Source organism: Staurois parvus, unplaced genomic scaffold, assembly GCF_062004578.1.
Source record: "Staurois parvus isolate SC_StPar_1 unplaced genomic scaffold, SC_StPar_1.0 ptg001482l, whole genome shotgun sequence".
Lineage (NCBI taxonomy): Eukaryota > Metazoa > Chordata > Amphibia > Anura > Ranidae > Staurois > Staurois parvus.
The window spans coordinates 525,767-549,664 of record NW_028319278.1 but is presented as its reverse complement, the minus strand read 5'-3'; the positions used below and the strand labels follow the sequence as shown (position 1 = coordinate 549,664).

The 23,898-nt window shown below is 46.4% G+C and overlaps 1 protein-coding gene across 1 annotated transcript in view; it reads left to right on the top strand.

The window, feature by feature from the left end:
• Nucleotides 1–238: 238 nt before the first annotated feature.
• The window catches only part of LOC149435681 (uncharacterized), a 49,060-nt gene continuing 25,400 nt past the window's right edge, over nt 239–23,898 (top strand). The window contains exons 1-7 of the mRNA XM_089662489.1: nt 239–326; nt 1,309–1,425; nt 5,701–5,784; nt 5,872–5,928; nt 7,494–7,502; nt 19,960–20,034; nt 23,532–23,588. Coding sequence (XP_089518615.1) covers nt 239–326; nt 1,309–1,425; nt 5,701–5,784; nt 5,872–5,928; nt 7,494–7,502; nt 19,960–20,034; nt 23,532–23,588 — 487 coding nt within the window. The remainder of the gene's footprint in view (nt 327–1,308; nt 1,426–5,700; nt 5,785–5,871; nt 5,929–7,493; nt 7,503–19,959; nt 20,035–23,531; nt 23,589–23,898) is intronic.

The following is a 23,898-nucleotide window of genomic DNA, read 5'->3' as shown; positions in this document are numbered from 1 at the left end:
CCATCTCTCCCTCTCTCTCCCCCCTCTCCCTCTCCCCCCCCTCTCTCCCTCTCTCCCCCCCTCTCTCCCCCCTCTCTCCCCCCTCTCCCTTTCTCTCCCTCCCCCTCTCTCCCTGCCTCTCTCCCTCCCTCTCTCCTCCCCCTCTCCCTCCCCCCTCTCTACCCCCCTCTCCCTCCCCCCCTCGCCCTCTCCTTTTCTCTCTCTCTCCTGTATTTATCATCTATTTTTCTTGTAGATCATGTCAGTAATCCTAAAGGACTACACCAGGCTTCACGATCACATGATTCTCATTGACCATCCTATAGAGGACAGTCAGACTGACAAAGGTAAGAATACCGAGAATGACACCCGGCATCCGGGACAGGAGAAGTGGGACTGTGCAGAGTCCATACATACAGAATGGGGACAGATACCGAGAATGACACCCGGCATCCGGGACAAGAGAAGTGGGACTGTGCTGAGTCCATACATACAGAATAGGGACAGATACCGAGAATGACACCCGACATCCAGGACAGGAGAAGTGGGACTGTGCAGAGTCCATACATACAGAATAGGGACAGATACCGAGAATGACACCCGGCATCCAGGACAGGAGAAGTGGGACTGTGCAGAGTCCATACATACAGAATAGGGACAGATACCGAGAATGACACCCGGCATCCGGGACAGGAGAAGTGGGACTGTGCAGAGTCCGTACATACAGCATAGGGACAGATACCGAGAATGACACCCGGCATCCAGGACAGGAGAAGTGGGACTGTGCAGAGTCCGTACATACAGCATAGGGACAGATACCGAGAATGACACCCGGCATCCAGGACAGGAGAAGTGGGACTGTGCTGAGTCCATACATACAGAATAGGGACAGATACCGAGAATGACACCCGGCATCCGGGACAGGAGAAGTGGGACTGTGCTGAGTCCATACATACAGAATAAGGACAGATACCGAGAATGACACCCGGCATCCGGGACAGGAGAAGTGGGACTGTGCTGAGTCCATACATACAGAATAGGGACAGATACCGAGAATGACACCCGGCATCCGGGACAGGAGAAGTGGGACTGTGCTGAGTCCATACATACAGAATAGGGACAGATACCGAGAATGACACCCCGTAGAAGAGGAATGATACTGCCCCGTGTTTGCTGTACATGGGGAGGTTATCTGGGTGTCAGTGGACGATTCTTCCCGGATATCCTGGCGATTGTCATTCTCTTGGCTCTATGAAGAGTTATTTGTAGTAAACAGGAATTGTGGGGAATCTTCATTATAATTTTTTCTCTCTCCTCTGTTATGATCAGGAATGTTCAGGAACAGACGGCTCCCCCGGTCTTCCTCCCGCCTGATCTGCTCCCTGTGGGCTCTCGGCATCACACTTCTCTTCCTCGCCATGGTCATCCTCATTGTCACGGTCACAGGTGTGGTCACCTTCATGGCATCTGCACATACAGAAGTAATGTGGTGTCAGCAGTCTACACGGTGCTTTGCAATACAAAAAGGGAGGCAATACACAATTCATAGAAGAGGGTTAGGAGGGTCCTACGCAGGGGAGCTTACACTCTAAAGGGCTGCTAATGATACTAAAGCTAATACCTGTTAGGGGGGAGCGGAGGAAGAAAGTCAATGTTGCCGAAAGGTTGACTGAGTAGGAAATAGCCAGACACACTGGAGTAGAGAGTCCCAGAGGATGGGAGGGGCTATGGACAGGTTGGGGTAGGAAGTCTTAGATAATGGGAGAGGCCCTGGACAGGTGGTGTTAGGGAGTCCCAGAGGGTGGCAGGGGCCCTGGAAAGACTTGGGTAGAGAGTTCCATAGGATAAGAGAGACTCTGATAAGATTGGGGTAGAGAGTTCCATAGGATGGGAGAGGCTCTGGAAAGATTAGGGTAGAGAGGTCCATATGATGGGAGAAGCTCTGGACAGATAGGGGTAGAAATTTCCAGAGGATGGGCAAGACTCTGGATAGAATGGGGTAGGGAGTTCCAGAAGATGGGAGAGGCTCTGGACAGACTGGAGAAAGCAGTTGTAGAAGTGGGGGAAGGCTTTGGACAGACTAGGGTAGGAAGTCTCAGATAATGGTGGACAAGTTGGGGTAGAGAGTTTCAGAGGATGGGAAAGTTTCTGGACAGATTAGAGTAGGGATTCCCAGAGGATGGGAGATATTCTGAACAGACTGGCATAGGGATTCCAAGAGGATGGGAGAGGTTCTAGACAGATTGAGGTAGGGAGTTCCAGAGGATGGGAGAGTTGACAGATTGGAGTAGGGGGGCCTAGAGGATGGAAGGGGCTCTGAACAGATTGGGGTAGGGAGTCCTAGAGGATGGGAGAGGCTTTCGACACGTTGGGGTAGGGAGTCCTACAGGATGGGAGTGTCAGGAATGGACTCAGCACTGGTGGTGGGACTCCCCTGCCGTGTGGGCTGCAGTACCAGAGCTGACCAGCGGGTGCTCTCAGCACTGGTGGTGGGACTCGCCTGCCGTATGGGCTGCAGTACCAGAGCTGACCAGCGGGTGCTCTCAGCACTGGTGGTGGAACTCACCTGCCGTGTGGGCTGCAGTACCAGAGCTGACCAGCGGGTGCTCTTAGCAGCCAGAAGCTCACAATCAGCCAAACCTGGGGCTGATTACAGAAAGGTGTATATAAGGCATGACCAGGTCTGTGCTCTGGGCCTTGGTGTATGTTTTCCCATGAGCCTCTGTACCTGTACCTGTACCTGTACCTGTACCCTGTACCCTGTATCCTGTGTTCCTGCTTCGTTGCTGACCCGGCTTGATCCTGATCTCTCTTGACCGTCTCCTGTTCTGACTACTGGCTCATTCCTGACTATTCTTCTGCCTACTCCTATGCTGTTTGACCTCCTGTTGCTGTACCTTGGCTTGTGACCCGTTTGCTCTTTGCCTGCTGCTCTGTACTGATCTGCCTCCACCGCTACCGACCCGGCTTGTCTGACCACGCTAACTACTCTGCATCCATCCATCCTGCACGGATCCAGCCGTACCTGCACATACCTCTGGCGGATCCCCCTACCACTAGCAGGTGTACTCAGGGGCCGCGACCTGGTCTCAGTCCTGCGCCAAGTCCATCCCCACCATCAGGGGCTCTGGTGAAAAGGCAGACTGGGGCTTAGACTCCGTGCCCTGGGGAATCCTGCCCTGAGGACCGCTAGAGGTACCACCAGGCAGTCGTTACAGAACCCTACGGCCGGCCTGACCATTCCACCTCTCCAGCCCTGACTACGCCTGTGTTCCTGCACCTACTAAGATTAGTGGAAGGTTAGTTTGCTCACTGTGCGTTTATATATATATATCTGGGTGGCTAATAATAACCTGTACTGTATTGTACCTGAGACCTGCGTTTCCCTGTGTCAGTCCACACCTTTCTGGTCATTCCTAGATTCCTGACAGGGAGAGGCTCTAGACAGATTGGGGTAGAGAGTTCCATAGGACGAGAGAGACTCTGGAAAGATTGTGGTAGGGAGTTCCAGAAGATGGGAGATGCTCTAGACAGATTGGGATAGGAAGTCTCAGATAATAGAAGAGGCTCTGGACAGGTTGTGTTAGGGAATTCCAGAGGATGGGAGAGGCTCTGGACAGATTGGAGTAGGGGTACCAGAGGATGGGGGAGGCTCTGGACAGATAGGAGTAGGGGTACCAGAGGATGGGGGAGGCTCTGGACAGATAGGAGTAGGGAAACCAGAGGATGGGGGAGACTCTGGACAGATTGGAGTAGGGGTACCAGAGGATGGGGGAGGCTCTGGACAGATTGGAGTAGGGGTACCAGAGGATGGGAGAGGCTCTGGACAGATTGGAGTAGGGGTACCAGAGGATGGGAGAGGCTCTGGACAGATTGGAGTAGGGGTACCAGAGGATGGGAGAGGCTCTGGACAGATTGGAGTAGGGGTACCAGAGGATGGGAGAGGCTCTGGACAGATTGGAGTAGGGGTACCAGAGGATGGGAGAGGCTCTGGACAGATTGGAGTAGGGGTACCAGAGGATGGGAGAGGCTCTGGACAGATTGGAGATCGGTGGGAGAGGCTATGGACAGATTGGAGTAGGAGTACCAGAGGATGGAGAGGCTCTGGACAGATTGGAGTAGGGGTACCAGAGGATGGAGAGGCTCTGGACAGATTGGAGATCGGTGGCAGGCAGTGAACAGTTGGTAAGGTGGTGTATTGGTCGGCCACGAGGAGGGAACTGCGGTTGTCAAGGCAAGAGATAACCAGGGAGTGGATTAGTAGGCTGGTGGTGTCATTGGTCAAGTAGTGGTGTCATTGGTCAAGTAGTGGTGTCATTGGTCAAGTAGTGGTGTCATTGGTCAAGTAGTGGTGTCATTGGTCAAGTAGTGGTGTGTTTGGGAATGTCACGGACAGTGCCGGGACAGGGTCATCTAACGCTCAGGGTGAAGATTGCACCCTGAGTGCCCCCCAAACGTATGAGCATTATATGTCCGCAAAACTTCCCTCCCCCTCCCCCCAAAAAAATGATGTGAGCACTAATCTGCATGCTTCTCCTCTATGGCTGCATTCACACTTGAGTCTGGAGTGTTTTGTAGTTCGAAGCTCCAAAAAAGCTCAAACTTAAAAAAATAATTAGCGTGATCAGGTGTGAACAGGCACCATAGAGAACAAGTGATTTTCTACGTTTGAGCTTTTTTGGAGCTGCAAGCTACAAAGGTTCAAGTGTGAATGCAGCCTAAGCATCAATTCCCCTCTTCCTGTACAAATTCACAAATGCCCCCCCGCAGTGAAATTCCTATCCCAACTCAAAACGTTGCCCCCCTCCCAGCTCAGTTTCTCTCCCTCCTTAAATCCCATCTACCAGCACAAATCCTCTACCCTTCAAATTTCCCTTAAAAGTATAAATCCTCTCTTCGTTTCCAACCCCCCTCCCAGCACAAATCCCTCATACCAGCACAAATCCGCTCCCCCAAATCCCCCTTCCTAGCACAAATTCCCTCAAATCACCCCTCCTAGCATATCCCCCTATAATCACCCCCAGCACAAATCCTCTCCGCCCCCCCCCAATGTTTCCTCCTAAAACATATTACTCCACTGCTGCCCCCCAAATGCTTCCTCCCAGCAGTAATTCTCTCCCCCTCAATCCCCCCCCTTACACATATCGACGCAAACCCCCCTCCTGGCACCAAACTTCTTCTCCCCCCCCAGCTCAAATTCTTTCCTTCCTTAAATCCCCCCTCCAAGCACAAATCCTCTACCCTTCAAATTTCCCTTCTCAGCATAAATCCTCCCTACAGATCCCTCCTCCCAGCACAAATCTCCCCCTACCAGCACAGATCCTCTGCCCTTCAAATTTCTCTTCTGACCATAAATTCTCTCTCCCTACAAATTCCCCCTCCCCAGCACAAATCCTCTCCCCCAAATCACCCCTCCTAGCATACCCCCCCCCCCCCATATATTCTGGAAGCTTCTTCCAAAGACAGGTGGTAGAAATCAAATCCTCAGTTTAGGAAACCCTGACCGAACAAAAACTATCGATTGCTGATCCGCACGCTACGGTGAAGCAAAAAACGAATGCAGTCTAATCAGGAGGGCGCTACGGGGCTCATTTCTTGGTAGATATAAAGGCTGATTGTACAATTGGATTGTAATGTGTTTGGCCAGCTTTAGATGATATTCGCAGTGACTGCTGGGAAGTCGATGTGAGGAGGAGCCTCATTCCTTTTTGCCTCCTGCAGGCCAGACGGAGCAGAAGATCGAGGGGAGACTCAGTAATCTGAGTTTGGGGATGCACTCCAGGGTGGAACGTCTGTCCCAGGATGGTAAGAGGGACCTCTAGTGGGGGTGGGGTGACATTCGATGATGGGAGTCCCATATACTCACCCTTGTGAATGTTCTTCCCCCTCCAGATTACAGGACGTTGCAGAAGCTGACCGCCATTGAAACCTCCATGGGGGACCTTAAAGGTGAGATGAGGGATGGGCTGGGGGGGGGGGGGGGAATGTAAGAAGAACGCAGATGTATTCCCAGCACAATGCACCACATTGGGATTTATTCCCGGGCGTCGCAGTGCCGTTTCAAATGGAAGTACAATAAAGTGGATCTGACATAATCAGGGCACCAAATCATATCAAAAGGATGTCTCTAGCTCAGTCCTCCTGCAGCTAGGATGGTAAGCAGTGTGAGCCCCTGAGTATGACTAGTGGTGGGCCCAACACCCCCCTGTTTGGTTCGCGGTTGAACATTCGAACCTACAGAAAAATCCATACCAGACCCTTAATGAGCATGCAGCCCCAGCAGGTCAGGAAAGGGCGGGGGGTGAGCAAGAGTACCCCCCACCTGAACCATACCAGGCCAAATGCCCTCAACATGGGGGGGTGTTGGGGCAGGGAGGCTCCCCCGCCAAAAGACACATTGTCCTCCTGTTGATGGGGACAAGGGCCTCTTCCCCAAAAACGTGGCCAGTGGTTGTGACGGTCTGCAAGTGGGGGGCTTATTGGAATCTGGAACCCCCTTTAACAAGGGGGCCCCAAGATCCCAACCCCCACATGTTAATGAGTAAGGGGTACATGGTACCACTACCCATTCACAAAAAAAAAGTGTAGTGTAATAAATGACAGGAGATGTTCTTTGACAAGTCCTTTTATTAAAAACTAAAAATAAAAAATGTCCCCCGAAGTAGATCCAACGTCAATCACGATGCCGGCCGATGACCCGGAAAAAGAAACTCTCTGCTCTCGACGCTGGCTCCCGCCGTTTGACAGCTGCACCGCAATGACAGTTCATAAATACTGTCATGACATCCAAAAGGGGCGGGTCACCCCACCCCTTGTGACATCACCATGTGCTCACCCCACCCCATGTGACGTCACCATGTGCTCACCCCACCCCTTGTGACATCACCATATGCTCATCCCACCCCTTGTGACATCACCATGTGCTCACCCCACCCCATGTGACGTCACCATGTGCTGTGATTGGCCACCTGACCAGTGCACCTGCGGTCAGGCACATTGCTTTGGCCAATCGCAATGCATTGTCAGGGTGCAGTGCATTGTGGGGCGCAGTGGGTGAACAGCCCGCCGAATGTCGGTACCGTTCACGTGTTTGCTGAACATGATCAACTCGAACATGAAGCCCAACACTAAAAAAGTGAGAGGAAGAAGCAGCACAAGGAGCCAATCCCTTCATGTGCTGCCAAATATCAGGCTGATAGGAGAAGGCAAAGTGACAGAGAGGTGAGCTCATCACCGTGCTGCTGTTCCTTTCACTGTCCAGTCACCAGCTTGGGGGTGGGACCAGGATGACCTGGGCTCAGAGGAAGTGTGTTGACGCCGGCTGAGGATATCTAGTGGCAGAAACAAGCACTGCAGGAGAATTTCTTAGGTTCCATAGCTGGCCTTGGTATTTTAGCTTTAAATTGGCTGCTTTTCTCGGCCGGAGTTCTGCTTTAATATAAAATGAAAGCAGAACTGCAGCCAGTTCAGAAAACTTTCTAATGATTTAGGTGACACTGTTTACCTCTCTGCAGATTCCAAAGGTAAGAGGGAAGAGATGGGACATCCGTAAATGGTTTTTTACCAGATGATGAGGTATTTTGGTCACGGTGAACACACACATGGGGGGGGGGGGGTGCAGGATATGAAGAACCCTCAACTGTCCCCATTACAGCACCATCAACCTGACTGTCCGTCCTATAGAAATATAGAACCGTACCAGACAATGGGCTTTGCCTGCTCATTGCCAACTCTTTGGATTTTTCAAAAAAACACCAAAAAAATCAGAGTCTACAAAATATTAAGACCTCTACTGTCAGGAGCCGACTGACGGTAGCCTCTAGCGGCCCCCTGGCCGGGATCCCTCAGGGCGCGGAGTCTAAGCCTCAGTCTGCTGGTTCACCAGAGCCCCTGATGGTGGGGTTGGACTTAAAGCAGCCTGAGACCAGGTTGCGACCCCTGAGAAACACCAGCTGTGGTAGAGGCAGATGCCAATGGCGTAGTGCAGGTGAGAGCCAGATGTGAAGAGGTATGTGTGGTCAGACATGCCGGGTTGGTAACAGCGGAGCAGACAGTACAGATCGGTAGGCAAAGAATAATCAGGTCACAAGCCGGGTTCAGCAACCGGAGGTCAGGCAATGGGAGCAGGCAGAGAATAGTCAGGACGAGCCAAGGGTCAGAGCAGGAGAAGACAGCAGTATCAAGAACAGGCTGGGTCAACAACAAGGTAATCAGGAACACAGGATCAATCAGGAACACAGGAACAGGGAACAAGACCATAAGGTGATTTGGAGATGCGCAGGGCTGGTTTAAATAGGGCGCCCTGTGCTCATTGGTGTGGCTGTGATCGCTAGTGCGCATGCTCGCCGGCTAGGACGAGTCGGTGATCTGTGCATGCACGCACCGCCAAGCGCCTGGGATCCCTGACATCTACACAGATGTATAGAAGGTCTAGATGTTGGATACTGGTTGGAAGGGGAGGGGGGGGGGCAGGGTGTTGATTTATAAACAATAGCCATTTGCCCAATGAAAGTGTGTGTACATTTGTTCTGTGTGTAAGGGATAATAAAACCCAAAAGAAATGTAAATATATCCTGTGCTGTTCCAATGTACATCATTGATTTAATTGAAAAATACCACAGGTGGACACTAGATGGAGCTACAAAACCTAGGAATTTTTCTTATAATCCTTTGCTCCACCTAGTGGAGGTGGTGGGGAGTGGCTTCTCCACTGAAGAGTAGTTTTTTTAAACATTTTTATACATTGGTACATGTACCTTACCGGGGGTGCACAGCTCACCGTACCCTCTATTTGACAATCCCTTTAAACTTAGAGAGAATTGAATTTTTTTTTTCAGATTTGCTTTCCATAGACTTCTATGGGGTTTGCCATATGAACATTTTTTTTATGTGGACCTCCAGCGAATCGAAATGCTGCAAATATCCCCATAGCTGTGTATTATGGAGTCCGCTCTGTGGGAGCCGTACCCTTTATTTACCACAAGGTGGAGCCATAACACAGCAGGAGTCTGCAGAGTGTTATTGTGCGCCAGGGAGACAGATCTGTGAAATTGTCAGACATGAGGGAGAGAGCCACAGAATCACTGTACTGCCATATATACAGGGAGAGAGCCACAGAATCACTGTACTGCCATATATACAGAGAGAGAGCCACACAGAATCACTGTACTGCCATATATACAGGGAGAGAGCCACAGAATCACTGTACTGCCATATATACAGGGAGAGAGCCACAGAATCACTGTACTGCCATATATACAGAGAGAGAGAATCACTGTACTGCCATATATACAGAGAGAGAGCCACAGAATCACTGTACTGCCATATACACAGAGAGCCACAGAATCACTGTACTGCCATATATACAGAGAGAGAGCCACAGAATCACTGTACTGCCATATATACAGAGAGACAGAATCACTGTACTGCCATATATACAGGGAGAGAGCCACAGAATCACTGTACTGCCATATACACAGAGAGAGAGCCACAGAATCACTGTACTGCCATATATACAGAGAGAGAGAATCACTGTACTGCCATATATACAGAGAGAGAGCCACAGAATCACTGTACTGCCATATACACAGAGAGCCACAGAATCACTGTACTGCCATATATACAGAGAGAGAGACACAGAATCACTGTACTGCCATATATACAGAGAGAGCCACAGAATCACTGTACTGCCATATATACAGGGAGAGAGCCACAGAATCACTGTACTGCCATATACACAGAGAGAGAGCCACAGAATCACTGTACTGCCATATATACAGAGAGAGAGCCACACAGAATCACTGTACTGCCATATATACAGAGAGAGAGCCACAGAATCACTGTACTGCCATATATACAGAGAGAGAGCCACACAGAATCACTGTACTGTCATATATACAGAGAGAGAGCCACAGAATCACTGTACTGCCATATATACAGAGAGAGAGCCACAGAATCACTGTACTGCCATATATACAGAGAGAGAGACACACAGAATCACTGTACTGCCATATATACAGAGAGAGAGACACACAGAATCACTGTACTGCCATATATACAGAGAGAGAGACACACAGAATCACTGTACTGCCATATATACAGGGAGAGAGCCACAGAATCACTGTACTGCCATATACACAGAGAGAGAGCCACAGAATCACTGTACTGCCATATACACAGAGAGAGAGCCACAGAATCACTGTACTGCCATATATACAGAGAGAGAGCCACAGAATCACTGTACTGCCATATACACAGAGAGAGAGCCACAGAATCACTGTACTGCCATATATACAGGGAGAGAGCCACAGAATCACTGTACTGCCATATATACAGGGAGAGAGCCACAGAATCACTGTACTGCCATATATACAGGGAGAGAGACAGACAGAATCACTGTACTGCCATATATACAGGGAGAGAGCCACAGAATCACTGTACTGCCATATATACAGAGAGAGAGCCACAGAATCACTGTACTGCCATATACACAGAGAGAGAGCCACAGAATCACTGTACTGCCATATACACAGAGAGAGAGCCACAGAATCACTGTACTGCCATATACACAGAGAGAGAGCCACAGAATCACTGTACTGCCATATACACAGAGAGAGAGCCACAGAATCACTGTACTGCCATATATACAGAGAGAGAGCCACAGAATCACTGTACTGCCATATATACAGAGAGAGAGCCACACAGAATCACTGTACTGCCATATATACAGAGAGAGAGACACACAGAATCACTGTACTGTCATATATACAGAGAGAGAGCCACAGAATCACTGTACTGCCATATATACAGAGAGAGAGCCACACAGAATCACTGTACTGCCATATATACAGAGAGAGAGACACACAGAATCACTGTACTGCCATATATACAGAGAGAGAGACACACAGAATCACTGTACTGCCATATATACAGGGAGAGAGCCACAGAATCACTGTACTGCCATATATACAGGGAGACAGAATCACTGTACTGCCATATATACAGAGAGAGAGACACACAGAATCACTGTACTGCCATATATACAGAGAGAGAGACACACAGAATCACTGTACTGCCATATATACAGGGAGAGAGCCACAGAATCACTGTACTGCCATATATACAGAGAGAGAGACACACAGAATCACTGTACTGCCATATATACAGAGAGAGAGCCACACAGAATCACTGTACTGCCATATATACAGAGAGAGAGCCACAGAATCACTGTACTGCCATATATACAAAGAGAGAGACACACAGAATCACTGTACTGCCATATATACAGAGAGAGAGACACACAGAATCACTGTACTGCCATATACACAGAGAGAGAGCCACAGAATCACTGTACTGCCATATATACAGAGAGAGACACAGAATCACTGTACTGCCATATATACAGAGAGAGAGCCACAGAATCACTGTACTGCCATATATACAGAGAGAGAGACACACAGAATCACTGTACTGCCATATATACAGAGAGAGAGCCACACAGAATCACTGTACTGCCATATATACAGAGAGAGAGCCACAGAATCACTGTACTGCCATATATACACAGAGAGAGAGCCACAGAATCACTGTACTGCCATATATACAGAGAGAGAGACACACAGAATCACTGTACTGCCATATATACAGAGAGAGAGACACACAGAATCACTGTACTGCCATATACACAGAGAGAGCCACACAGAATCACTGTACTGCCATATATACAGAGAGAGAGACACAGAATCACTGTACTGCCATATATACAGAGAGACAGAATCACTGTACTGCCATATATACAGAGAGAGAGACACACAGAATCACTGTACTGCCATATATACAGAGAGAGACACACAGAATCACTGTACTGCCATATATACAGAGAGAGAGCCACACAGAATCACTGTACTGCCATATATACAGAGAGACAGAATCACTGTACTGCCATATATACAGAGAGAGAGACACACACAGAATCACTGTACTGCCATATATACAGAGAGAGAGCCACAGAATCACTGTACTGCCATATATACAGAGAGAGACACACAGAATCACTGTACTGCCATATACACAGAGAGACAGAATCACTGTACTGCCATATATACAGAGAGAGAGCCACACAGAATCACTGTACTGCCATATATACAGAGAGAGAGCCACACAGAATCACTGTACTGCCATATATACAGAGAGAGAGCCACACAGAATCACTGTACTGCCATATATACAGAGAGACAGAATCACTGTACTGCCATATACACAGAGAGAGAGACACAGAATCACTGTACTGCCATATATACAGAGAGAGAGACACACAGAATCACTGTACTGCCATATATACAGAGAGAGAGACACACAGAATCACTGTACTGCCATATATACAGAGAGAGAGCCACACAGAATCACTGTACTACCATATATACAGAGAGAGAGACAGAATCACTGTACTGCCATATATACAGAGAGAGAGCCACACAGAATCACTGTACTGCCATATATACAGGGAGAGAGACACAGAATCACTGTACTGCCATATATACAGAGAGAGACACACAGAATCACTGTACTGCCATATATACAGAGAGAGAGCCACAGAATCACTGTACTGCCATATATACAGAGAGAGAGCCACACAGAATCACTGTACTGCCATATATACAGAGAGAGAGCCACACAGAATCACTGTACTGCCATATATACAGAGAGAGAGAGTCACTGTACTGCCATATATACAGAGAGACAGAATCACTGTACTGCCATATATACAGAGAGAGAGAGCCACACAGAATCACTGTACTGCCATATATACAGAGAGAGAGCCACAGAATCACTGTACTGCCATATATACAGAGAGAGAGCCACAGAATCACTGTACTGCCATATATACAGAGAGAGAGCCACACAGAATCACTGTACTGCCATATACACAGAGAGAGAGCCACACAGAATCACTGTACTGCCATATATACAGAGAGAGCCACAGAATCACTGTACTGCCATATACACAGAGAGAGAGAGCCACAGAATCACTGTACTGCCATATACACAGAGAGAGCCACAGAATCACTGTACTGCCATATATACAGAGAGAGAGCCACAGAATCACTGTACTGTCATATATACAGAGAGAGCCACACAGAATCACTGTACTGCCATATATACAGAGAGAGAGCCACAGAATCACTGTACTGCCATATATACAGAGAGAGAGCCACAGAATCACTGTACTGCCATATATACAGAGAGAGAGACACACAGAATCACTGTACTGCCATATATACAGAGAGAGCCACAGAATCACTGTACTGCCATATATACAGAGAGAGAGCCACACAGAATCACTGTACTGCCATATATACAGAGAGAAAGACAGACAGAATCACTGTACTGCCATATATACAGAGAGACAGAATCACTGTACTGCCATATATACAGAGAGAGAGCCACAGAATCACTGTACTGCCATATATACAGAGAGACAGAATCACTGTACTGCCATATATACAGAGAGAGAGAGACAGAGAGATACACTATATTGCCGAATGTATTGCCCCCGCCCTCCCAATCATGTGATTCAGGTGTCCCAATCCCATCCATGTCATGTGATTCAGGTTTTCCAATCCCCTCCATATCATGTGATTCAGATGTTCCAATCCCCTCCGTATCATGTGATTCAGGTGTTCCAATCCCCTCCGTATCATGTGATTCAGGTGTTCCAATCCCCTCCGTATCATGTGATTCAGGTGTTCCAATCCCCTCCATATCATGTGATTCAGGTGTTCCAATCCCCTCCATGGACACAGGTGTATACAATCAAGCCCCTAGGCATGCAGGCGGCTTCTACAAACATTGGTGAAAGAATGGGTCGCTCTCAGGAGCTCAGTGACTCCAAGCGTGGTCCCGTGATAGGTGGCCACCTGGGCAATAAGTCCATCCATGACATTTCCTGGCTACTAAATATTCCACGCTCAACTGTTAGTGGGATTATAACAAAGTGGAAGCCACTGGGAGCAACAGCCACTCAGCCACCAAGTGGTAGGCCACGTCACATGACAGGGCGGGGTCAGCGCATGCTGAAGCGCACAGTGCGCAGAAGTCGCCAACTGTCTGCAGAGTCAATAGCTAAAGACCTCCAAACTTGGTGTGGCCTTCAGATGAGCCCAACAACAGTGCGTAGAGAGCTTCATGGAATGGGTTTCCATGGCCGAGCAGCTGCATCCAAGTCTTCCATCACCAAGTGCAATGCAAAGCGTTGGAGGCTGTGGTGTAAAGCACGCCGCCACTGGACTCTAGAGCAGAGGAGGCGTGTTCTCTGGTGTGACCAATCACACTTCTCTGTCGTGACCAATCACACTTCTCTGTCTGGCAGTCCGATGGACATGTCTGGGTTTGGCGGTTACCAGGAGAACGGTACTTGCCTGACTGCATTGTGCCAAGTGTAAAGTTTGGTGGAGGGGGGATTATGGTGTGGAGTTGTTTTTCAGGGGTTGGGCTTGGCCCCCTAGTTCCAGTGAAGGGAACTCCTAAGGCCACATTTTGGACAGTTTCATGCATCCAACTTTGTGGGAAGAGTTTGGGGATGGCCCCTTCCTGTTCCAACATGACTGCCCCCCAGTGCACAAAGCAAGGTCCATAAAGACATGGAGGAGCCAGTTTGGGGTGGAGGAACTTGACTGTCCTGCACAGAGTCCTGACCTCAACCCCATAGAACACCTTTGGGATGAATTAGAGCGGAGACTGCGAGCCAGGCCTCCTCCCCCGACATCAGTGCCTGACCTGACAAATGTGTTTCTGGAAGAATGGTCCAACCTTCCCATAGACACCCTCCTAAACCTTGTGGACGGCCTTCCCAGAAGAGCTGAAGCTGTTATAGCTGCAAAGGGTCGGGGCCAACTCAGTATTGAACCCTATGGACTAAGACTGGGGGGCCATTAAAGGTCATGTGTGTGGAAAGGGCGGGGCCAACTCAATATTGAACCCTACAGACTAAGACTGGGGGGCCATTAAAGGTCATGTGTGTGGAAAGGGCGGGGCCAACTCAATATTGAACCCTACGGACTAAGACTGGGGGGGGGCATTAAAGGTCATGTGCATGGAAAGGGTGGGGCCAACTCAATATTGAACCCTACAGACTAAGACTGGGGGGCCATTAAAGGTCATGTGTGTGGAAAGGGCGGGGCCAACTCAATATTGAACCCTACGGACTAAGACTGGGGGGGGCATTAAAGGTCATGTGTGTGGAAAGGGCGGGGCCAACTCAATATTGAACCCTACAGACTAAGACTGGGGGGCCATTAAAGGTCATGTGTGTGGAGAGGCCAGCAGCCAAGACTTTTGGCAATATAGTGTATTTGTATTCACACTTGAACTATATTTGGACATGCTACACACAAAAACAAAACACATGTACTACGTTCTGGCCCTCTGCCGCTCTTTCCCCTCAAACTTTCAGGCATTTCTGACTGTAAAAATGACATTAAGGTATTGCTGTGCAAATACTGTAGAGCAGTTATAGCTGTCAAAAAAAGAGATCATATGATGGGAGACAGAAAATACAAAGTAACATTGTTTATAAACATCGAGCAGAGGGGAGATGGAGAGATACAAAGTAACATTGTTTATAAACATCGATCAGACGGGAGATAGAGAGATACAAAGTAACATTGTTTATAAACATCGATCAGACGGGAGATAGATACAAAGTAACATTGTTTATAAACATCGGTCAGACGGGAGATAGAGAGATACAAAGTAACATTGTTTATAAACATCGATCAGACGGGAGATAGATACAAAGTAACATTGTTTATAAACATCGGTCAGACGGGAGATAGAGAGATACAAAGTAACATTGTTTATAAACATTGATCAGAGGGGAGATGGAGAGATACAAAGTAACATTGTTTATAAACATCGATCAGAGGGGAGATGGAGAGATACAAAGTAACATTGTTTATAAACATCGATCAGATGGGGGATGGAGAGATACAAAGTAACATTGTTTATAAACATCGATCAGACGGGAGACAAGAGAGATACAAAGTAACATTGTTTATAAACATCGATCAGAGGGGAGATGGAGAGATACAAAGTAACATTGTTTATAAACATCGATCAGATGGGGGATGGAGAGATACAAAGTAACATTGTTTATAAACATCGATCAGAGGGGAGATGGAGAGATACAAAGTAACATTGTTTATAAACATCGATCAGATGGAAGATGGAGAGATACAAAGTAACATTGTTTATAAACATCGATCAGACGGGAGACAAGAGAGATACAAAGTAACATTGTTTATAAACATCGAGCAGATGGGAGATGGAGAGATACAAAGTAACATTGTTTATAAACATCGATCAGACGGGAGATGGAGAGATACAAAGTAACATTGTTTATAAACATCGAGCAGAGGGGAGATGGAGAGATACAAAGTAACATTGTTTATAAACATTGATCAGAGGGGAGATGGAGAGATACAAAGTAACATTGTTTATAAACATCGATCAGACGGGAGATGGAGAGATACAAAGTAACATTGTTTATAAACATCGATCAGACGGGAGATAGAGAGATACAAAGTAACATTGTTTATAAACATCGATCAGAGGGGAGATGGAGAGATACAAAGTAACATTGTTTATAAACATCGATCAGATGGGGGATGGAGAGATACAAAGTAACATTGTTTATAAACATCGATCAGAGGGGAGATGGAGAGATACAAAGTAACATTGTTTATAAACATCGATCAGATGGGGGATGGAGAGATACAAAGTAACATTGTTTATAAACATCGATCAGACGGGAGACAAGAGAGATACAAAGTAACATTGTTTATAAACATCGAGCAGATGGGAGATGGAGAGATACAAAGTAACATTGTTTATAAACATCGATCAGACGGGAGATGGAGAGATACAAAGTAACATTGTTTATAAACATCGATCAGACGGGAGACAAGAGAGATACAAAGTAACACTGTTTATAAACATCGATCAGACGGGAGATGGAGATACAAAGTAACATTGTTTATAAACATCGATCAGACGGGGGATGGAGATGCAAAGTAACATTGTTTATAAACATCGAGTAGACGGGAGATAGAGAGATACAAAGTAACATTGTTTATGAACATCGATCAGACGGGAGATAGAGAGATACAAAGTAACATTGTTTATAAACATCGATCAGACGGGAGATGGAGAGATACAAAGTAACATTGTTTATAAACATCGATCAGACGGGAGATAGAGATACAAAGTAACATTGTTTATAAACATCGATCAGACGGGAGATAGAGATACAAAGTAACATTGTTTATAAACATCGATCAGACGGGAGATGGAGAGATACAAAGTAACATTGTTTATAAACATCGATCAGACGGGAGATAGAGAGATACAAAGTAACATTGTTTATAAACATCGATCAGACGGGAGATAGAGAGATACAAAGTAACATTGTTTATAAACATCGATCAGACGGGAGATAGAGATACAAAGTAACATTGTTTATAAACATCGATCAGACGGGAGATAGAGAGATACAAAGTAACATTGTTTATAAACATCGATCAGACGGGAGATAGAGAGATACAAAGTAACATTGTTTATAAACATCGATCAGACGGGAGATAGAGATACAAAGTAACATTGTTTATAAACATCGATCAGACGGGAGATAGAGAGATACAAAGTAACATTGTTTATAAACATCGATCAGACGGGAGATGGAGAGATACAAAGTAACATTGTTTATAAACATCGATCAGACGGGAGATGGAGAGATACAAAGTAACATTGTTTATAAACATCGATCAGACGGGAGATAGAGAGATACAAAGTAACATTGTTTATAAACATCGATCAGACGGGGGATAGAGAGATACAAAGTAACATTGTTTATAAACATCGATCAGACGGGAGATGGAGAGATACAAAGTAACATTGTTTATAAACATCGATCAGACGGGAGATAGAGAGATACAAAGTAACATTGTTTATAAACATCGATCAGACGGGAGATGGAGAGATACAAAGTAACATTGTTTATAAACATCGATCAGACGGGAGATGGAGAGATACAAAGTAACATTGTTTATAAACATCGATCAGACGGGAGATGGAGAGATACAAAGTAACATTGTTTATAAACATCGATCAGACGGGAGATGGAGAGATACAAAGTAACACTGTTTATAAACATCGATCAGACGGGAGATAGAGAGATACAAAGTAACATTGTTTATAAACATCGATCAGACGGGAGATGGAGAGATACAAAGTAACATTGTTTATAAACATCGATCAGACGGGAGATAGAGATACAAAGTAACATTGTTTATAAACATCGATCAGAGGGGAGATAGAGAGATACAAAGTAACATTGTTTATAAACATCGATCAGACGGGAGATGGAGAGATACAAAGTAACATTGTTTATAAACATTGATCAGGCGAGAGCTAGAGAGATACAAAGTAACATTGTTTATAAACATTGATCAGGCGGGAGATAGAGAGATACAAAGTAACATTGTTTTTAAACATCAATCAGATGGGAGACAGAGATACAAAGTAACATTGTTTATAAACATCGATCAGACGGGAGATAGAGATACAAAGTAACATTGTTTATAAACATCGATCAGAGGGGAGATAGAGAGATACAAAGTAACATTGTTTATAAACATTGATCAGACGAGAGCTGGAGAGATACGAAGTAACATTGTTTATAAACATCGATCAGACGGGAGATAGAGAGATACAAAGTAACATTGTTTGTAAACATTGATCAGACGGGAGATAGAGAGATACAAAGTAACATTGTTTATAAACATCGATCAGACAGGAGATAAAGTAACATTGTTTATAAACATTGATCAGATCTGTAATATATTTATATATACGTATAATAACCAGAGTAGCCATACATTTAGAAGGACTGGGAAAGATATATAAATCACAATCACCATCTTTGCACAATGCTCTGTTTTTAAAATTTGACAAAATTGTGTTTTTATTTTTTTTGTAACTTTGTTGCTTGTAAAGTCCTGATCCTTGTAAATGTCCGGCTCCTCTGGTCCTATAAGTTGGGATAATCACCGTTTATATATCAGATAACAATACCACATATCTCCATATATACAACATGCATAAAACATTCTCATCTTTTTATATCTGATTTTCCTGAATTTTCTTTGAGTTCTTCTCCATCCTGCATGTCCCACACTGAAGCTGGCCCCCACCCTCCCTCGGTGATGGACTTACTATATGAGGTGATATATGAAGCACCTTACAAATCTGACCCATCGCCACATCGATCATTTTTTTTATTCTTTGCTTGGAAAAAAGCTTGCCGATTTTTTTTTTTGCACTTTTTTTTTGCAAATATTTAAGAAAATCAAAATAATTCCATTTCAGATTTGCACTAAGTAACCACGCCTTCTCTGATTTCCAAATTATTATTATTATTATACAGGATTTATATAGCGGCAGAAGGTTTGCTCAGCGCTGTACATTATAGGGGGGACAGAACATGAGACAATACAGTAACAATATAATACACGAGGGGTACGAGGGCCCTGATCCTGGGAGCTTACAATCTAGGAGGGAGAGGATAGTGGTACAGGAGGAAGTGGCTGTGGGGGATGGAGTGGTAGGAGGAGTGGAGGAGATCGGCTGTTAGGTGAGGGTGGGGTAGGCTTCCCTGAAGAGATGGGTTTTCAGGGTGCGCCTAAAGGTGAGGAGGGTAGGTGACAGTCTGATGGATTGGGGTAGTGAGTTCAAGAGGATGGGGGAAGTCCTGGAGAAGTCCTGGAGTCGGGCATGGGAGGAGGAGACCAGGGTGATCTTCTCCTGTCATCCACCAATGCTGCCACTTCCCCAGACTTCTCCTGGGCTGCACCTTTACCCTGGAAGGCTTGGTGTTTGTGTTTTTCCATAGCAGACTGAAATAAACAGGTATTCTTTATATTTTAGACTCCCTTTCCAGGGATACTCAGAGGATTCTGGGAGAGATGGACAAACTGGCAGAAGAGATCCAGAAAGGAAGAGGTAAGTGTATCCTTTCCCATGGAGGAGGTCAGGCCTACAAATATTTATTACAATCAGATCCCAGCTATACAGAAGACAGATTATGGTCAGCCCTCCAGTGGCTCATTTCTTGCAGCTTCCATCCATTCCAGCATCGCAGCCTTTCAAAGTCTCTTTGACAATCAAAACGTCCTGGAATGTCAACTGCCTTCACCCCCATCTTGTGCTGTTGGTCCATCCTCTGACACCTAAATCACCACCCCGATCCTGCAGTGACATAGGGGTCAGAGGGGGTTCTTTTGAGGCTACAGCTCTGGCATGGAGGGGATGTTGGAGAAACAAGACACAACAGAGGTGAATGTGCTCTTATATTTCCTCATGGTTCCAAACCTTTAGAGACACGGCGGGGCTCCTTGATCTATCCTGCCCCTCCAACCATAAAGAGGTTCATGCTGTTCCACCAACCTCAGGCAAATCTGATCAACCAACCTTAAGGAAGTCTATACTGTTTCACCAAACTAGAGATTTTGGAGCCACTGCCTCATAAAGTAGTATTTTTGGCTGGTTTATGTCTGCTACCCAAAGAGTTTGAACTTCACGACAACGCACGATGTAGATGTTGAGTGACTCCATCAGATGGAGCATGTGATGGATTGCCCGTCACCCCGATTGGGTGATTCCGTCAGAGAACTGCTTCCTCGCCGCTAGGACACAGGACCGAGGTATTATAGCTGGACATTGCACCCAAGACTAGATGATGCTAGCTTAGGTGCCAACTGGGACTCCTTTATTGAACAGAAATACAGGTTTTTATAGATTTCAGGAATAGGGACAGTCCCCACATGAACAATAAAAACAAATATTACACATTACCGGTCCAGGGCTTAAAATTTCAAGTCTAGACCTACTAGTCAGGCAAACACCTTACTCCCCAGGAGTTGCCCCACCAGATCCACCTCCAACCCCACCCCTGGACTGTCCCCCAACCCTGCCCCCAACCACGCCCCCTTAAAGCTTATGAAATTACATTTTTCTTTAGAATAAAAGAGTCCAAAATATGAAAAACAGAAATTATAACATAGCTTTATTATGTCAATTGAAACATAACAGCAATAGCTTAATAGAGTCCAGAGGGTAAGTGGTTAACATAAAACAATGTAAACATAAAATGAAAATAAGTGTCCCCATCAGAGTCCCCCTTTACATCAGGTGTCCCCGTTTACATCAGGTGTGCCTATCAGAGTCCTCCTTTATATCAGGTGTGCCTATCAGAGTCCTCCTTTATATCAGGTGTCCCCATCAGAGTCCCCTTTTACATCAGGTGTCCCCATCAGAGTCCCCCTTTACATCAGGTGTCCCCCTTTACATCAGGTGTCCCCATCAGAGTCCCCCTTTATATAAGGTGTCTCCATCAGAGTCCCCCTTTACATCAGGTGTCCCCATCAGAGTCCCCCTTTATATAAGGTGTTTCCATCAGAGTCCCCCTTTACATCAGGTGTCCCCATCAGAGTCCCCTTTTATATAAGGTGTACCAATCAGAGTCCCCCTTTACATCAGGTGTTCCCCATAAGTGTAACCTCACCCTTCCCCCTTGTACTCTCAGATCTTGTGAATGAAGCTTCTCCTTCTTTCCCTCCTTCAGTCATGTGATAAGTCACATGACAAGGGGAGAGAGGAAGGACACTCTGCATTCACCCCTTAGTGCCGGCTGTCTATTGCCCCCTGCAGGCAGTAGGGAGGAGAAAGCCTAGTCCTCCCTCCAGCAAGTGTCAGCAGCTGCTCCCTGTGACAGGAGTGAAACTTTGATCACTCAGGTCACTGAGGAGCGGCGCCCCCCTCAACACAGTGTTTGGGGCAGGTTGGTGCTGCTGGTAGCACCCGCCCCCCGCCCTCCGATGCGGCGCCTGGGACACACTCGCCCCCATGTTATTTTCACTCGCCAAATGTGAGCAGGAAATTTCAAGCCCCTTGCCCTCCAGAGGATCCCCTCCCCCCTTCCTGACCAGACCATTTTTTGCAGTACGGCACTGCATTATGTTAACTGACAATTGCGCAGCCATGCAACTCTGCACCAAAATGAAATTTATGTCCTTTTTTTTTCCCCACGAATAGAGCTTTCTTTTGGTGGTATTTAATAGCCTGTGCGGTTTTTGTTTTTTGCACTATCATAAAAAAGCAAAGTACTGACAATTTAAAAAAAAAAAAAAACAGTGTTTTTGACTTTTTGCCCAAGTCCAATAAAAAAATGCAAAAAATCTAATTTAATCCTAAATTTAGTCCAAAATGTATTCTGCTCCATTTAATACGTGTAAATTAATTGGTTTACATGAAAGTTATAACGTTTACAAATGGCGGTATATATGCTGGGATTTTTTTTTCACTAGTAATGGCGGCGATCAGCGCTTTATAGCGGGACTATGGCGGGCATTCTGACACTGGGGGGGGGGAGAACTAACTTGGTGTCACTGACATCCCCAGTGACACCAATACAGTGATCAGTGCTAATAAAAAGCCCTGACACTGTACTAATGGCACTGGGCAGGAAGGGGTTAACATGAGGGGCGATCAAAGGGTTAACTGTGTGCTGTTTCACAGTATACTGTGTGTGTGCTTTCCACTGTAATCACACTGCTTTGTATGACTGTGCTATGCAGAGCCATATAAAGCCGTATGCAGGAGCTGACAGGGGAGAGATCTGTATTGTTTACCTACAGTTCTCTCCCCCATCAGTAATACTCGGCGATCACTGGGTGCCAGCGAGTAATCACCTGCCGGGACCCGGTGATTGACAGCCGAGGCCGCGAATGGCAGCAGTGGCAGGGCGCATGCGCGGCTCCTGTACACCCCCTACCCGGAACTTCAAAATCACGCATATATACGTGATTTTGTGCACCCCTGCCGCCCTGTAGCAGTAGTTCTGCTATAGGGTGGAGGAGAAGCGGTTAACATAAAGCTAAGCACATAAACACCCCATAATGGTTTGGTGACAACGTAAAGCGGGCACAATACGAATCACATCTCCAGGAGGATTAGCAGACAGACAGAAACAATAGGTGACTCAGTTAACTCAATTACCAATGGAATGCACACCTAGAAGGCACACAATGGGAGAGACAGTAAACGCGTGACACCTTCATAAACAGATTACAGCAAGAGTCCTCAGCATCAGGTTGTGTGAGATGATTATATCAACATCTGCTCAGAGTCTCTGAGTCTAGGAAGTGGAGAGGTTGAAGCAGTCCATGCTGGTTTGGACACAGGAACCCCAAATCTGTGTCCTGGTCCTCCAGTTCTCAGAATCTGTTTGTTTTTGGGAGACTTGGACTTGAATACAAAGTAAACTACTCCAAAGGTCCCCCCAGGCACCCACCAAAGAATAGAGCCCCCTAAGATGCCAGGGCCAAGGTCAGTAGGCAAGAGGCTAGCCTGCAGTCCCCTCCAAAAGCCCCTGTCCCGGTTGGGTTTGTCACAGAGCATGTCATGGAGGTGGAGCTCATGTCAATATTCTCTATCTTCAGATTCCGGGGTGATAGAGAAGCTATCTTCCATTGAAACTTTAATGAAGAACCTCAAAGGTAAGCTGAGGGATGTGATCACATGTGAGGAAGGGATGGAGGAGAACAAAAATGGAGAATAAAACAAGGGAATTAATTTACTGAAAAATGGAATTGTTGATTGATGTTGACATTTATTTGGCTGCCATGAGTCAACATTCACAGGACATCAGAGCGAGTGTAGCCCCGTCCTAGTGTAGGAGGCCGCTAGGTAAATTAATTTTGGTTCTGCTGTAATCGGTGGAGCAGGAGTTGATTATTTAGGGCTTCTCAGTGTTTCACAGGCTGTTGTTCTGTTACTTTCCCCTGTCTTTTATAGGATTCTAGAAGT